At 41.8% G+C, this 14,654-nt stretch overlaps 1 protein-coding gene across 7 annotated transcripts in view; it reads right to left on the bottom strand.

Annotated features, from left to right (window-relative positions):
* SPAG9 (sperm associated antigen 9) overlaps positions 1 to 12,150 on the bottom strand; it is a 152,078-nt gene extending 139,928 nt beyond the window's left edge. For 4 of the 7 annotated variants that reach the window (XM_027519124.1, XM_027519125.1, XM_027519127.1 and 1 more), the window contains exon 1: positions 11,643 to 12,126. In XM_027519124.1, the coding sequence (XP_027374925.1) occupies positions 11,643 to 11,945 (303 nt within the window). In that variant the 5' untranslated portion in view covers positions 11,946 to 12,126. Of the gene's footprint in view, positions 1 to 11,642 lie in introns of all 7 variants that reach the window. The other 3 variants (XM_027519126.1, XM_027519123.1, XM_027519128.1) reach the window with 3 other exon arrangements.
* Between the last annotated feature and the right edge of the window lie 2,504 nt (positions 12,151 to 14,654).

Below are 14,654 nucleotides of genomic sequence, written 5' to 3'. Positions count from 1 at the left end.
CTCTAATCTCATTATTTTACATGTAACTGTCCAGTTTTCCCCCCACCATTTATTGAAGAGACTGTCTTTTCTCCACTGTATATCCTCGCCTCCTTTGTCTATAGACCAAGTGACCACTAACTGAAGAGCAAGGAGAGATAAGAAAACCTTTTTCGGTGATCAATGCAAAGAAATAGAGGGAAACAATAGAATGGGAAAAACTAAAGATCTCTTCAAGAAAACTGGAGATACCAAGAGAACATTTCATGAAAAGATGGGACAATAAAGGACAGAAATGGTATGGACCTAATAGAAGCTGAAGATATTGAGAAGATGTGGCAAGAATACACAGAACTATACAAAAAAGATCTTCATGACTCAGATAACCATGATTGTGTGGTCACTCACCTAGAGCCAGGCATCCTGGAGTCTGAAGTCAAGTGGACCTTAGGAAGCATCACTCCACAAAATTAGTGGAGGTGATGGAATTCCAGTTGAACTATTTCAAATCCTAAAAGATAATGCTGTGAGAGTGCAGCACTCAATGTGCCAGCAAATTTGGAAAACTCAGCAGTGGCCACAGGACTGGAAAAGGTCAGTTTTCATTCCAATCCCAAAGAAAGGCAGTGCCGAAGAATGTTCAAACTATCGTACAATTGTACTCATCTCACACACCAGCAAAACAATGCTCAAAATTCTCCAATCCAGGCTTCAGCAGTACATGAACCGTGAAATTCCAGATGCTCAAGCTGGATTTAGAAAAGGCAGAGAAACAAGAGTTCAAATTGCCAACATCCGTTGGATCATGAAAAAACCAAGAGTTCCAGAAAAACATCTACTTCTGCTTTATTGACTACGCCAAAGCTTTTGACTGTGTGGATCACAATAAACTGTGGAAATTTCTTCAAGAGATGGGAATACCAGACCACCTGACCTGCTTCCTGAAAAATCTGTATGCAGGTCAAGAAGCAACAGTTAGAACCAGACATGGAACAACAGACTGGTTCCAAATAGGGAAAGGAATATGTCAAGGCTGTATACTGTCACCATGCTTATTTAACTTATATGCAGAATACATCATGCAAAATGCCAGGCTGGATGAAGCACAAGCTGGAATCAAGATTGCTGGGAGAAATATCGATAACCTCACATAAGGAGATGACACCACCCTTATGGCAGAAAGTAAAGAAAAGCTAAAGAACCTCTTGATGAAAGTCAAAGAGGAGAGTGAAAAAGTTGGCTTAGAACTCACCATTCAAAAAACTAAGATCATGGCATCCAGTTCCATCACTTAATGGCAAATGAACAGGAAAACAATGGAAAGTGACAGACTTTATTTTTTGAGCTCCAAAATCACTACAGATGGTGACTGCAGCCATGAAATTAAAAGATACTTGCTCCTTGGAAGAAAAGCTATGACCAACCTAGACAGCATATTAAAAAGTAGAGACATTACTCTGCCAACAAAGGTCCATCTAGTCAAAGCTATGGTTTTTCCAGTAGTCATGTATGGATGTGAGCGTTGGACTATAAAAAAAGCTGAGCACCAAAGAATTAATGCTTTTGAACTGTGGTGTTGGAGAAGACTCTTGAGAGTCCCTTGGACTGCAAGGAGATCCAACCAGTCCATCCTAAAGGAAATCAGTCCTGAATATTCATTGGAAGGATTGATGCTGAAGATGAAACTCCAATACTTTGGCCACCTGATGCAAAGAACTGACTCATTGGAAAAGACCCTGATGCTGGAAAAGATTGAAGGCAGGAGGAGAAGGGGAAGACAAAGGATGAGATGGTTGGATGGCATCACCAACTCGATGGACATGTGCTTGAGCAGGCTCCAGGAGCTGGTGATGGATAGGGAAGCCTGGCATGCTGCACCCATGGGGTCACAAAGGTTGGACACGACTGAGTGACTGAACTGAACTGACCATGGGTGTGTGTCTGTTTATTTCTGGGCATTTTATCTTGTTTCACTGGTCTATATTTGTTTTTGTGCCAGTACCATACTCTTGATTACTATACCATTATAGTATAGTCTGAAGTCGTTTTGAGTCACTTCAGTCTTGTCCGACTCTCTGTGACCCCATGGACTGTAGCTGCCAGGCTCCTCTGTCCATGCCATTCTCCAGGCAACAATATTAGAGTGAGCTGCCATGCCCTCCTCCAGGAATCTTCCCGACTCAGGGATCAAACACACATCTCTTATGTCTCCTGCATTGGCAGGCAGGTTCTTTACCACTGATGCCACCTGGCAAGTCTGAAGTTGGGACCCTGATTTCTCCAGATTCACTTTTCTTTCTCAGGATTGCTTTGGCTATTTGGGGTCTTTTGTGTTTCCATATAAATTTTAGAATTTTTTGTTCTAGTTCTGTGAAAAGTGTCAGTGATAATTTGATATAAATTGCATTAAATCTAAAGATCACCTTAGGAAGTATAGTCATTTTGACAATATTGATTCTTCCAATCCAAAAACACAGTATATCCTTCCATCTGTTTGTGCTATCTCCAACTACTTTCATCAGTGTCTTATACTTTCCAGAATACAAGTCTCTGGACTCCTTAGGTAGATTTATTTCCAGGTATTACATTCTTTTTGATGTGATGGTAAATGAGATTGCTTCCTTGCTTTTTCTTTCTGATCCTTTGATGTTCATATATAGAAATGCAAGAGATTTGCATATTAATTATGAATCCTACAACTTTACAAAATTCACTGATGAGCCCTAGTGTTTTTCTGGTAGCATCTTTAGGATGGTCTGTGTGTAGTATAATGTATACTTCAAATTGTAACAATTTTACTACTTCTTTTCCAATTTATATTATTTTTACTTCTTTTTCTTCTTTGATTGCCATGGCTAGGACTTCCAAAACTATGTTGAATAAAAATGGTGACAATGGACATTCTTGCCTTGTTCCCAATCTTAGAAGCAATGAATTCAGCTTTTCACCACTGAGAATGATGTTAGCAATGGGTTTGTCATATATGGCCTTTATTATGGCCTCTATTCCCACTTTCTAGAGAGCTCTTATCATAAATGGATGTTGGATTTTATCGAAAGCTTTTTCTGCATCTACTGAAATGATCATATGCTTTCTTTTTATTTTCACTTTGTTAATGTGGTGTATCACACTGATTGATTTGTGGATACTGAAGAATCCTTGCATCTCTGGGATAAACCCCACTTGATCATGGTGAATGACTCTTTTAATGTATTGTTGAATTCAGTTTGCTAGTATTTTGCTAAGGATTTTTGCATCTATATTTATCAGTATCAGTTCAGTTCGGTTTCTCAGTTTTGTCCAACTCTTTGCGACCCTCATGGACTCCAGCACACCAGGCTTCCCTGTTTATCAACAACTTCCAGAGCCCGCTCAAGCTCGTGTCCATCGAGTCAGTGATGCCATCCAACCATCTCACCCTCCGTCATCCCCTTCTCCATCAGTATAATTGGCCTATAATCTTTTCTTGTAATATCTTTGTTTTTGGTATCAGGCTGATGGTGGCCTCATAGAAATAAGCATGGCAGTATTCCTTCCTCTACAATTTTTTTATAACAGTTTCAGAAGGATAGGTGTTAACTCTTCTCTAGATGTCTGATAGAATTCACCTGTGAAGCCTTCTGACTTTTGTTTGTTGGAACTTTAACTACTGTTTCAATTTCAGTACTTGTGAATCAACTGCTGACATTTTTTATTTCTTCTTGGTCCAGTCTTGGAAGGCTGTACCTAAGAATCTGTCCATTCCTTCTAGGCGGTCCATTTTATTGGCATATAGTTGTTTGCAGCAGTGTCTTATGATCCTTTGTATTTCTGTGTTGTCAGCTGTAACTTCTTTTTCATTTCTAGTTTTATTGATGAGTCCTCTTTTTTCTTGATGAGTCTGGCTAGAGGTTTATCAATTTTGCTTATCTTCTTAAAGAATCAGCTTTTAATTTCATTGATCTTTGCTACTGTTTTCATCTTTATTTATTCCTGCTCTGATTTTTGTGTAAGTTTTTTCCTTCTACTAACTTTGGGCTTTGTTTGTTCCTCTTTCTCTAGCTGCTTTAGGGGTAAGGTTAGTCTGTTTATTTGAGATATTTCTTGCTTCCTAAAGATGGTATTGCTATAAATGTCCCTCTTAGAACTCCTTTTGCTGTATCCCAAAAGTGTCGGACCACCATGTTTTCATTGTCATTTGTCTCTAGCTTTTTTTTTTTTATTTCCTCTTTGATTTCTTTAGTGATCCATTAGCTGTTCAGTGACATATGTTTAGCCTCCACGTGTTTGTGTGTTTTTTTTAGTTTCTTCCCCTGTAATTGATTTCTAATCCCATAGCATTGTGGTCAGATAAGATGCTTGATATAATTTCAATTTTTTTTAAGTTATCAAAGCTTGATTTGTGGCCCAAGATGTGATCTGTCCTGGAGAATGTTTCGTGTGCACTTGAGAAGAAAGTGTATTTAGCAGCTTTTGGATGGCATATTCTTTAAAGATCAGTAAAGTCCATCTGATCTAATGTGTCATTTAAGGCCTGTGTTTCCTGATATTCTGTGTGGATGATCTGTTTCTTGATGAGAGTGAGTTATTAAAATCCCCCAAAATTATTGTGTTTCTGTTGATTTTTCCTTTTACAACTGTTAGTATTTGCCTTAGATACTAAGGTATTCCTATGTTGGATGCACACATATACATATATACAATTGTTATACCTTCTTGGATTGATCTTTTGATCATTATATAGTATCCTTCTTTGTCTCGTAACATTCTTTATTTTGAAATCTATTTTGTCTGATATGAGTACTGCTACTCTAGCTTTCTTTTATTTCCATTTGCATGGATACTTTTTCCTATCCCCTCACTTTCAGTCTGTATGTAGGCACCAGAAGTCTTACGTGAAGTCCACAACCTTGTACTGAAGCTAATAACTAAATATCACTGGCCAAAATTTTAAATGTATAGAATTCACACACATATATTTTTAAATATCAGCTTTTTTGATAGACACATTACATACATTATTAAACTGCTTCTATGTTGATGTTTCTTATCTCAACCTAGAAATTTAGGTAATAGCTACATTCATTGTAAGTGCTGAGCACAGCAAAAAAAAAAAAAGGGTGTTTTTAAAATAACTCAACCATTAGTCAAGGGAACAAAAGAAAATGTATTTGGCTACATTATTCTAATACTAGTTCTCCTGGGAACCAAAAGTATTTAAGTATGTAGTGTGTAGTTAAAGGTAAGCTAAGGAATCCAAGAAACTCACTCACCAAACACAGGCACAGAATTGGATCAGTGACCTGTGGCATATACCACAGTAATCTAGTAAGTAGTTTTTACTCAACTAATCCATCCTGGTACCTTAGCCATTTTCATAGTCTCTTTTGTGATTTTAAATAAGTAAAATGTGAATGTCACTATCCCAGGGACATATAATAGATACTTAGATACTTAAATTCAGAAATCTCTGGAAGGTAAATGGTAAACTGTTGATTGCTCAGTTGTGTCTGACTCTTTGCAACCCCAGAGACTAGCCTGCCAGGCTCCTATGTCCACAGAATTTTCCAGGCAAGAATACTAGAGTGGGTTGCAAGTCCCTTCTCCAGGGGATCTTCCTGACCCAGGGATCAAACCTGGGTCTCCTGCTGCAGGCAGATTCTTTACCATCTGAGCCACTAAGAAATCCTGAAAGTAAATGGTAAGATCTATCTTAATAGCTAAACAATAATTATCCCTAATTACCATTTCAAAAGGTGATATACATACCCTCTCATCAAAGTAAGCACCATTCCCTGAAGAACAAACAGATTGTTCATTTCAGAAAGTGCCTGGAAGTAGGGATTGACAGGGGCAAGGACCTATCTACTCTGACAAGGGGCAGTGTGAAGCTTATTTCAATAGTTCAGCAAAAGAAAAAAGGTATTTTCAAAATATGAAAATATGTATTTTTAAAATGTACTAGTTTTATGTAAAAAGTCATTTGCATATACAGAGATCAATGAAGCACTAAAGTGTATTTTGAGCATTCTAAAATTTAGGTTTAAAGAAGTTAAGATGTAACAGTCCAAAAAGCTGTTGACCCTTGCTGTAACTAAATCAAGAGAGAAATGAAGTCAACACCTCAATTATCCTTGGACCAAAAATCTTTAGTTCCCTAACGATACCACAAGATACTGGTTTTAAAAACCACTGGATTTCTTGGATTCCTTAGCTTACCTTCCTTGGTGGCTCCATGGAAAAGATTCTCCCTGCCGATGAAGGAGATATGGGTTCGATCCCTGATGCAGGAAGATCCCACATGCCACAGAACAGCTAAGCCTGTGTGCCACAACTACTGAGCCTGTGCTCTAGAGCCCAGGAGCCAAATCTACTGAAGTCCACACGCCTTAGAGCCCGTGCTCCATGACAAAAGAAGCCAGGCAATGAGGAGCCTGCACACCACAACTAGAGAACAGCGCCCCCGCCCCGCCTCACCACAATGAGAGTTGAGTCCATGCAACAACAAACACCCGGCACAGCCAAACATAAATAAAGAAGATGAAAATAAAACACATGCACAAGTGACTTGAAAACTTCATGTCAAATGTTGTTCAATGGACCAGCAAATTGCTCTGTACTAACAGATCATCTGTGCATATAAATAAACCACCATTCCACTACTGCTCCACTGTAGTGAAATAAAACCTACTTTTAAATTATTATTATTTTGCCTCACTGTGCAGTATGGGGGCTCTTAGTCCCTCCCTCCCCCACAACCAGGGATCAAACCCATGCCCCTGCAGTGGAAGCTCAGAGTTCTAACCACTGGACCACCAGGGGATTCCCAAAATTAAATTCCTTTGATACCAGAGTAACAGAATTAAAACTAAAGAAGCATTATAAATATCAATTCAAATAACAACTCTGCCAAAGAAACTAAATAAACTTAATGTTGAAGCAAATATGGAATTTCTACTTTTAAGATCCTAAGTCCTCAACAAGTAAAAGCTAAAGTATTCAAAATTACTCTTCACTCCTGTCTTGAACTGAAAAGACTTCAAATATTCCTTTCTAAGTGTTTATTGAAGAAGTTAACCTTCACTGTAAATTATTTCACAAAGAAAAAGTTAATTTCCTTAGCATTTTTGAATAAAATATTTTTATGGGGACTTCCCTGGTGGTCCAGTGGCTGAGGCTCTGCACTCCCAATGCAGGGGGCCTTGGTTCAGTCCCTCGTTAGGGAGTGTGATCCCACATGCCGCAATTACAGATCCTGCATGATGTAACTAAGACCAGGCACAGCCTCGATAAATAAATTTTAATTTTTAAAAATAATCTATTTTTATGAAAGAATGAGAACTACAACATCAATATCCACACCTGCCTTCCATCATTCACTCTCATGTGCACAGACTTCCAAAGAAAACAACCTGATTACAAGTCTTCATATGCTGTGCTGTGTTTAGTGGCTCAGTCGTGTTGGACTCTGCGACCCCATGGTCTGCAGCCTGCCAGGCTCCTCGGTCCATGGGGATTCTCCAAGCAAGAACACTGGAGTGGATTGCCATGCCCTCCTCTAGGGGATCTTCCCAACCCAGGGATCAAACCCAGGTCTCCCGCATTGCAGGTGAATTCTTGACCGTCTGAGCCACCAGGGAAGCCCATGAATACTGGAGTGGGTAGCCTATCCCTTCTCCAGGAGATCTTCCTGACCCAGGAATCGAACTGGGGTCTCCTGCGTTTTTTACCAGCCGGGCTACCAGGGAAACCCGTAAGTCTTCATATAAAACATCAATTCTTACTGCTTTAAGTGCTGATTCATTGGAAAAAAAGTTAATTAGAAAATTCTCAGTAATATCCCTCACCTATGCATTTAATCACTTCATTTTAGACAAAAACCCACAGAAAAGTAGTCCTAAAAATCACATCTTCTTCCCAGCAAAGATATTCTGTCGTCATATATGCTTCTACTACTCAAGAAGGATGAAGAGGGTACATCTTCATTTTTATGTGCAATCTCCCTCCAGTCAATCATGCTAAACTCTCACTTTAAAACTAAATTCCCTATGTATAACTGGAGCACTTTGCTAAACATCTGAAACACAGCACTGCAAATCAACTATATTTCAATAACATTTTTTTTAAACGAATTTCTTAAGAAAAGTTTCCTTTAATTCATTTGCCTATTTCAGGGAAATTTTAATTACTCAAAACAAATCATGTCTATTCTAAAAGAATTAGAACTTACACAAACAAAAACATAAAAAACACTAACATTTTCTTCCCAAGAATAACATCTCTCTCTAGATTTTTTTTTTTTTGGTCCGTGCCACACAAATTGTGAATTCTTTTTTTAATCACTGACTTAACAGATCACAGATTTAACAGATCACAGATTCACAGGTTTACTCTGGATAGAGTAGACAGGAAATGTTGAGCTGAAGAAGCAAAATTTAAGCTGAGTCAAAAGTGAGGAGCTAGTCAGGATGAAGCTCTGAGGGAAAAGTATTCTAGGCCAAGGGGGCGAAGGCATCAGACAGTACTTGGTTAAATGGAAAAAAATCTATATGGTTGGGGACTTCCCTGGTGGCCCAGTGGCTAAAGCTTCATGCTCCCAATGCAGGGGCCAGGGTTACGTCCCTGGTCAGGGAACTAGAGCCCACATGCCTCAGTAAAGTCAACGATCTCGTGTGCCACAACTAAGACCTGGCACAGACATAAATAAATATTTTAAATATATACTGTTGTTGTTCAGTCCCTAAAGTCATACTCGATTCTTGGCAACCCCATGGACCGCAGAATGTCAGGTTTTCCAGCCCTTCATTATCTCCTGGAGTTCGCTCAAATTCAAGTTGATTGAGTCATTGCTGCCATCCTACCAGCGCATCCTGCATTGACCCCTTCTCCTCAAGCCCTCAATTCTTCCCCATCATCAGGGTCTTTTCTATCGAGTCCGCTCCTCGAATCAGGTGGCCGAAGTATTAGAGCCGCAGCATCAGTCCTTCCAATGAATATTCAAGGTTGATTTCCTTTAGGACTGACTGGTTTGATCTTGCTGCCCAAGGGACTCTCAAGAGTCTTCTCCAGCACTACAATTTGAAAGCATCAATTCTTCGGCGCTCAGCCTTCCTTATGGTCCAGCTCTCACATCCATACATCACTACAGGAAAAACCACAGCTTTGACTACACATATATATGGCTGGAGCAGGGAGCCCAAAGAGTGGTAAGCTATAAAATGAGATTTCTTGACTAGCATTTGAAGGTGGTTATAAATCTATATAAAATCAGCCCTTCTTCAGACTATTTTTATAGACTCAAAACCAGCAGGTTAACTCCTCACAAGAAATTCAAATTAAAAAAAAAAAAAAAGAAATTCAAATTAAAGCAAAGAAAAAGACAGAAGGTATTCAAATTAAGTAATATTATAATAAAGATTCAATTTCTTATTTAAAGGCCACAAAACTTAGAGAAAATTAAACAGAATCATTTCTGCATATTTTCCTAGGAGAGACTGAATTTCTGAGTACTTGGGTAAAACTTGATCTATGATCTCATATGAAAACTGGTAACAAGATGATTTTACATTTGTGGTCATCTAGCCATCAATATTCTTAGTCTCAGGTCATGTTTCATTACAGAATTTACCAGCATATTTGATAAAGCATAAATTACAAAAGAAGTCATTGGATATCCACTTTTTACATGTCATTTACTTAAGAAATTAATATATAATCCAGAACCTAGCAGCTTAGTCAGTTGTATTTTCTGATTCTGCAACCTGTGGCAGATGGTTTTCCTGGCATGTGTGACCCTGGCATTTTGCCCATGTTTACATGGACTGACAGGAGTTTAAGGCTGATGGGAGTAATTTCTTGCTTTTTAAAATTATTTATTTACTTATGGCTATACTGGGTCTTTGCTGCTGTGTGTGGGCTTTCTCTAGTTGCAACGAGCTGGGTGAGGGGGACAACTCTTCCTTGGGGCGTGCAGGTTTCTCACTGCAGCGGCTTCTCTTGTTGCAGAGCACAGGCTCTAGGGTGTGTGGGCTTCATTCGTTGTGAAGTGCACAGGCTTAGTTGCCCCATGCCATGTGGAATGTTTTCAGAACACAGATCAAACCTCTGTCCCCTGCATTTCCAGGCAGACTCTTAACCACTGACCCACCAGGGAAGTCCAACAATTTCTTTTATCTGCGATAATAAAGTCATGCTGGGCCTGTTCCTCACCTGTGTGTATATTCGGTTAATTCCACAGTCTTCCCATGTACATCCATAAAATAGCAAGGGCCCCTCTGAGCATGAAGATATGGCAAGTCATCTCAGGAGTAGTACATAAGCTCCATTCCATAAAGAGTGCTAGTAAACTAGTGGAAATTGTGATTCCATCCTTAGATTTTCTTTTCCAACCTTTCCTTCTATACTTGGAAATACTTTTGAAATAAAGTCAGTTTTGTTTGGCAAATTCAAGAGCATCCCTTTGAGACAAATGGATCGCAAAATCAGAACTAAAAAGCATCATGCAGTCAAACTTAAGGAAAACAAAAACAATTTGACCTCGTACAATGGTGTTAAGTAAAATAAGTTTACATGGTGGTACTATTTAGTGTCAGGCAATGAGCTGCACATTGTTAAAACTTTTCAAGTATTTCTGAAAGACAGTATGTCATTCCTTCAATATTTAGTTATTTAGCTTCCTTCTATCACCATATATTTAGCCAGATGCTCAGGAAACAAACATGAACAGGACACTTCACCTGCATCAGATAAATTCCCCAGAAATAATGCCAACACATCCTGAAAGCTAGAATCCTTGACCGCCTCAAGAAGTTAAAGACCCATCACTTGCACCCCAGAGCTCCAAAAGGCTCAAAGTCAAGGTTGAGGCACCGAGGTAACTCAAGTTAAAAGCTGAGGTATTATAAAGTTAAAAGCTGGCCAAGTGCAGTCTCTGAAAAGAGTTGCCAACTGTCACCCACATCTCCTTAACCCGCCCCCTACCACTTCCCCGTCCTTTTTATAAATAGTTTTTAAAGGGAACTGTCCAAGGTTACCACCTGACAAGGAAGAATGCATTGATGTGGTATACCAATAAAATAAAATTGTATACTCTCCATATTTACAGAGTATTCCCATACGACATCTAAGTGTCGACAAAGTACCAACCAAGGCACATAACACATAAAATAAAACTTCCTCAGTAGGGTTAAAATATCAAGAAACTGACCGAAAGAGGAAGATATCTAACTTCCCAAAGCAGCAACCCCCAGGAAAGGTACTGGAACCAGCGGAAGTAACATATCCAGGACAGTTGTTTAAAGGCGCTCCACCCACCACCCCAAGGTAAAAGTTTGAAACGCCGTCTGACTACCCCACGGTGGTCGGAAACTTCCCTAAACTACAAGAGGCAAGCACATATCCTAAAACACCGCTCTCAGCCAACCCCAGGTGCCCTCAGGCCAGGCTGTGGCTTCCTCCCCAGGCCTTGCTTCCCCCATCTCACTCTCTTCTCCAGGACACTCACCCATCTCCCTGGGCGTCCAATGCTGGCCGGGGGTACTGGGGCCTCTCGGCCGCCAGGCTCATTCCGACGAACCTCGGACTTAGGCCTGCCCCAAGGAGGCCGGCGCGCCTCCCCTCCGAGACGGACCGCGACCCCCCGGCCCTCGGGCCCGGCCCTCACCCTCCCCTCTGGCCGGCCTCACCTCCTCTGCGTGCTTGCGCAGCGCCTTCTCTCGCTCGTACTGGGTGATGAGCTGCTCGTTGTCGTCCCGGAGCAGCTCCAGCTCCACCTGGTGCTCTTGGTCCTGCGCGAACACCGAGTCCAGGTTCTCCAGCACGGCTACCACCAGTGGCATCAGCTCCTTGACCACCTCCTCGTCGTAGCGCCCGATGAGCCGCTCGAACTCGCGGTAGATGGAGCCGGCCAGGCCGGACACCCGCTCCGACATCACGGCCCCGGAGCCGCCGGGCTCCTCCTGATACACCACACCGTCCTCCAGCTCCATGGTGGCGGGCTGCCCGCCGGCCGGGGGCGTCTCCGGCTGAGGGGGCGACACGGGCCCGCACGGGACGGGGCCGCTGCGGCTGGAGCTGGGGCTGGGCCCGGCGGGGTGGGGGCCCGAGCCGGAGGAGGGGAGGGGTGAAGCGAGCGTATTCAGCCCAACCGCCGCTGCACCAACTGCCGGGGCGGCCGGGCTGCGCGCGCCACACGTCACTGAAGGGGCGGGATCCGCCCGTGTCGGCCCGTAGGGCGGGACCCCGCAGGAGGCCAGGCGCGGTCGGGGGCGGGGCCAATGCAGCACCCTGCGCCAGCGGAGGCGGCGTTGCGTCAATACTGGGCGCCGCGCGGACGTCGTGTAAGCCAATGGGAAAGACTGCGATAGGAGGGTGGTGAGAAGTACCCACCCCAGGCGCGATTTGCGGGGCGAGCCCCAAAGGAAACAGAGGGTTTCTGGAAGAGTGATTAGCAGTCCAGACTAGCTAACATTTTATTAGTTTTTACAGCGCACAAAGGGTTTTCATATTTGGGCCTCGTCACAGGCTTGGTGCGGTAGACGTTTTGGCCTTCGTTTCACAGACGCGGAAAGTAGGCCTGGAGAAGTTAATGGTTCACTCAAGGTCACGCGGCTAGAACGGGAAGGAGGCCGATCAGGGACTCAAAGCAGTTCTAAGAATTTGAGAATTCCGGACTCAGAGTAGTGGAAAACAGGGAAAAGGAAAGCAACCTTAACGGGGACAAGGTCTGCCTCAGTAATAAGGTGGTCTTGAAAAGGAAAGAATTATTTGGGGTTAAGACAGTAAGGATAGCCTTAAACAGAGGACGTGCAGAGCATCCTGGAGAAGAGTAAAACAAACTCCACAATCGTGCACTTTCCCAAACACTAGTTTCTCTCCTCACGGACTACTTGGGAGAGTGGTATTTCCTGGCTCCAAGCACCCTCCTTTCCTCTAATCTCTAAGCAGGGCAGGCTAATGTGGGGTGGAGAGTAGAGGAGGAAAGAGGTGGAGTCACTGGGATGAGTAAGTCCGATGGTACGTGAGGTCTCTCGCCGGCTGGTAGAAAATCACATGTGAGGAATGACAACACCCAAACCTCGGGCGGGCTGAGTCAAGGATCACTTCCTCGTGTTCTGACCGCTGCAAATAGGGCAGAAAATACACCCCAAAGCCCCTTATCTCCGGGGCAGGTGACGGAAGAGTACTGTCGCCTCAACTCCTGTAATAGGGCCAGGGAAGGCAAGATTTGAGTAAAGAATGGTTCAGTGGGGAATCAGCTACCTCCCAGGATCATAAAAACCCTAAATTTGGTATTTACAAGTTTAAGTTCTCTAAGAACTAGTTCTCTAAAGTCTTCCAATCTGTACCCAACCAGAGACCCACAAAAGCAGTAAGGAGGTGAAAAACTTAGCCTTACAAGGACACACGTGATTGAATTTGTGGCCTGTACTGTCCCCCTTTCGCACCCTCACCAAGCAGTCACCCCTTATTGTTTGTGTCTATGTGTAGGTCTTAGAATTGCCGATCAGCTAGTTGGATATGTGCCCCAAAGACCCTTTCTTTTCTAAAGCTCGCATTTAAAAACCAGGAACTAATGTTGCTCTGGATCTGTTTTTTCTTTTCTTTTTCTCTCCTAAGAACTCTTACTTGGGCACCTATATTTATGCCTCTCTCTCTCTCTCTCTATATATATATATATGTATACCTATATGTATGCCTCTGTTTTCCTAGAAGTCCAAAGAGCAGAAAAACTTAGGGCAAGACTTTACTTTGTCTTTCCACACTACTATCATACACATCAGAAAATTTAGAGGGAAAAAATTGGTATTCTGGTCTAAGATTATAATAAAGTCTTAATAGTAAGTGTGCTTAAGTATAAATTCAACATAGAAATATACGAGATACATATTTATATATTGCTTCCCAGATGGCACTAGTGGTAAAGAACCCACCTGACAATGCAGGAAACATAAGAGACACAGGTTCAATCCCTGAGTCAGGAAGATCCCCTGGAGAAGGAAATGGCAACCCACTCCAGTATTCTTGCTTGGAGAATCCCATGGACAGAGAAGCCTGGCAGGCTATAGCCTATAATGTTGTGGAGAGTTGGACAGGACTGAAGCCATTTAGCACATACACATGTACTAATTTTAAGCTTCTGCTAGCTCAGTGATCACATTTGTTTAAAACAATATTCTGCCAAATATCCATCAGTTCTTGAATTAAAATATTATTTATGCATATAATGAAATATTTATTATTCAACAACAAAAAGAAATGAAGTACGTATTACAACATGGAAATATTAAACCTTGAAAATATTCTAAGTAAGAGAAGCCAGTCACAAAGGACCATATGAAAGATCAGTGGTTGCCTCAGGCTGGCTGGTGGAACAAGGGAAAATAAGAGTGAATGCTAAAGGGCATGGGTTTCTTTTGGACCTAATGAAAATGTTCTAAAATTGATTATGGTGATAGATAATATACTAATATAATATATTATGATACTAATTATATATATTATGACTCAGCTGGTAAAGAATCCACCTGCAATGCAGGAGACCTGGGTTTGATCCCTGGGTTGGGAAGATCCCCTGGAGAAGGGAAAGGCTACCCACTCCAGTATTCTGGCCTGGAGAATTCCATGGACTGTATAGTCCATAGGGTCTCAGAGTCGGACATGACTGAGCAACTTTCACTTTTTTTTTCACTTTCTAT

The sequence above is a fragment of the Bos indicus x Bos taurus genome, chromosome 19 (genome assembly GCF_003369695.1).
Source record: "Bos indicus x Bos taurus breed Angus x Brahman F1 hybrid chromosome 19, Bos_hybrid_MaternalHap_v2.0, whole genome shotgun sequence".
Taxonomy (NCBI): Eukaryota; Metazoa; Chordata; class Mammalia; order Artiodactyla; family Bovidae; genus Bos; species Bos indicus x Bos taurus.
This window is presented reverse-complemented; position numbering and strand designations above follow the sequence as displayed.